Below are 2319 nucleotides of genomic sequence, written 5' to 3'. Positions count from 1 at the left end.
CTCATTGATAAATTGCTGTTTTTTTAATCAATCTTTTTTTTATAATTTTTTTTTTTTATCTAAGGGTATTGGGGGCCTGATGGAGATTGTCCAAGGGCCACTTTTGGCCCTCGGGCCTTAAGTGGCCCACGTCTGCTCTAGTACGATAATCCTACATTTCTCACCTGGCAACATTGATCCGGGTACGTGGTCACGTGAACATATTCTAGGCGGCAGGAAGGGACCGCCATTTTGCAGCGGTCGTCTTTCTTGTCGGCACCGTATTATTTGTTTAAACCAAAAGAACATAAGATGCCTCAGCACTGCGCAGCTAACTTCTGTTCTAATCGACGGACTGTTGACGTCAGGGCTCGGGGGATAACTTTTCACAAGTAAGATGAACTGTATGTCCACCAGCGACATGCTGGCTAATGGACTGGCTAATGCTAGCTGTAATGTTCGGTGTACCGCCGTGTTCAGACATGGGCACTGGTTAATTCTGGTCATTATAATAACGGTAATGAAAATAAAAGGCTTTTAGAGGAGACTACTTCACATATAGAGCGTCTGAAAACTACACACTCGACTTTATAATAGGTGGGGGACTTGAACTTGGTCAAATATGACTTTTATGATACATCGTTCAAGATACTCCTCAAGTCATCCTAATAGTTTTTAATACTTTTTGTAATGAACTCAGTCAAACTGATGTTTGGAGGTCGAACTATAAGAATGACAGATGGATCAAACCTCGACTGGTCCACGCTGGTGTTTTGTAGTGTGTGAATGTCAGCAGAAGATCTAAAATCTACATTAAATTAAAAAAAAATTTCTCACGTTGCGATGATGAGAATTTAAATTACAGGAGAACAAAGAGGAATAAACGGGGAAAAGTGCAAATGAGAAGAATTAATTTTTACTGAACATCAATGACGGATGCTGGAGATGAAAACTATGAATTACCTCAAAAACTTTAGAAGAGAACGCCTCTTTAAGTTAATTAGATTATGATTTAATTCCACTATCTTTGCAGCTCCTTTAACTAAACATTGCTTATTATTATATATATATTAAACCCAAAACTAAAACTGAATCAAACAAGTTCTGGGAATTGAACTCCAATCACTAAAAAAACGAAACATATTGCCAAAACATTAATGTACTCATAAATTAAATCCAATCATTCAAAGAAGTTATTTCTCCAGTTAAGAAATGAAAATTTCTTAAATACAAAATCTGAAAATATGCAAAATCTTGTAGCAAGAATTTGAAAAAAGAAATAAAAAAATTGGACATTATAAATCAATATTGTAACAAACATATCTTAAGTGATGAAGATAAACAAAACATTCTGACGTTGCAATCAGAATTAGGCGGAAGTTGTATATCAAGGAGCGTTTGTAAGATATAGGGCTAAATGGGTAGATGAAGGAGAGGAGGACTCTGCACATTTCTGTGGTCTGGAGAAAAGAAGACAAGAAAAAACAACTTGATACGTCCTTGTTAATTACAGAAACAAGTGATGAACAAGCTACAGCCTATCATCATCTTTACAGGTCTCAATTCTGTAAAACAGAATGTGATTCCTTCTTAACTAATATTGATCAGTTTGTTCCAACATTAGATGATAACTATAAAGAAATGTGTGACGAGCAACTTCTAATTGGAGAACTCGATGCAGTTGTTAATCGTCTTATCTCTTAATAAAGCTCCAGGCTCCGATGGGCTCACAGGGAATTTTTATAGTCATTTCTGAGGAGACATTAGAGAACCGCTCTTCCTTGTTTTTGTTGAAATTTTTGAAACTTGTACACTTCCACCTACCATGAGTCATGGTGTCATAATCTCAATTCCAAAACCTAATAAAGATCCTAGAGTGATGGATAACAGAAGACCCATTACATTTAGAAACTCAGACTATAAACGGTTGACAGTGTGTGCATTGTTTGTTATGAAGAATACACAACTGTTAACCAAAAAATAAAAAAGGATGCACTTTATGTTCAATATTGCACAGAATATATACCAACGTTTTTATTTATTTATTTTTATTCTGTTTATTAATAAGTTTGTGTTATGATCAGTTTTGATTATTGTTCTGAATGAAGAGCATCTCAGCGTGACCTCAGCAGAAGTAAGGAGTACCTTCAGGAGGATTAATCCGCACAAAGCAACTGGCCCAGACAACATCCCCGGAAAAGTGTTGAAGGAATGTGCTGATCAGCTCTGTGAGGTGCTGGCAGACATCTTTAACACCTCACTTACCCTGGAGACAGTTCCCACCTGCCTGAAGACTGCCACCATCATCCCAGTCCCAAAAAGCTCTACAGTGACTGGTCT

The 2319-nt window shown here is 36.9% G+C and overlaps 1 protein-coding gene across 1 annotated transcript in view; it reads left to right on the top strand.

The window, feature by feature from the left end:
- The first annotated feature begins 206 nt into the window (after positions 1 to 206).
- Positions 207 to 2319, top strand: part of LOC119422528 (THAP domain-containing protein 6-like) — an 18488-nt gene continuing 16375 nt past the window's right edge. Inside the window, exon 1 of the mRNA XM_037689905.1 lies at positions 207 to 371. Coding sequence (XP_037545833.1) covers positions 292 to 371 — 80 coding nt within the window. The 5' untranslated portion in view covers positions 207 to 291. The remainder of the gene's footprint in view (positions 372 to 2319) is intronic.

This window comes from Nematolebias whitei, chromosome 16, assembly GCF_014905685.2.
Source record: "Nematolebias whitei isolate Nwh7 chromosome 16, NemWhi1, whole genome shotgun sequence".
Taxonomy (NCBI): domain Eukaryota; kingdom Metazoa; phylum Chordata; class Actinopteri; order Cyprinodontiformes; family Rivulidae; genus Nematolebias; species Nematolebias whitei.
Note: the sequence above shows the minus strand (reverse complement) of the source record. Positions and strands in the feature narration are given on the sequence as shown.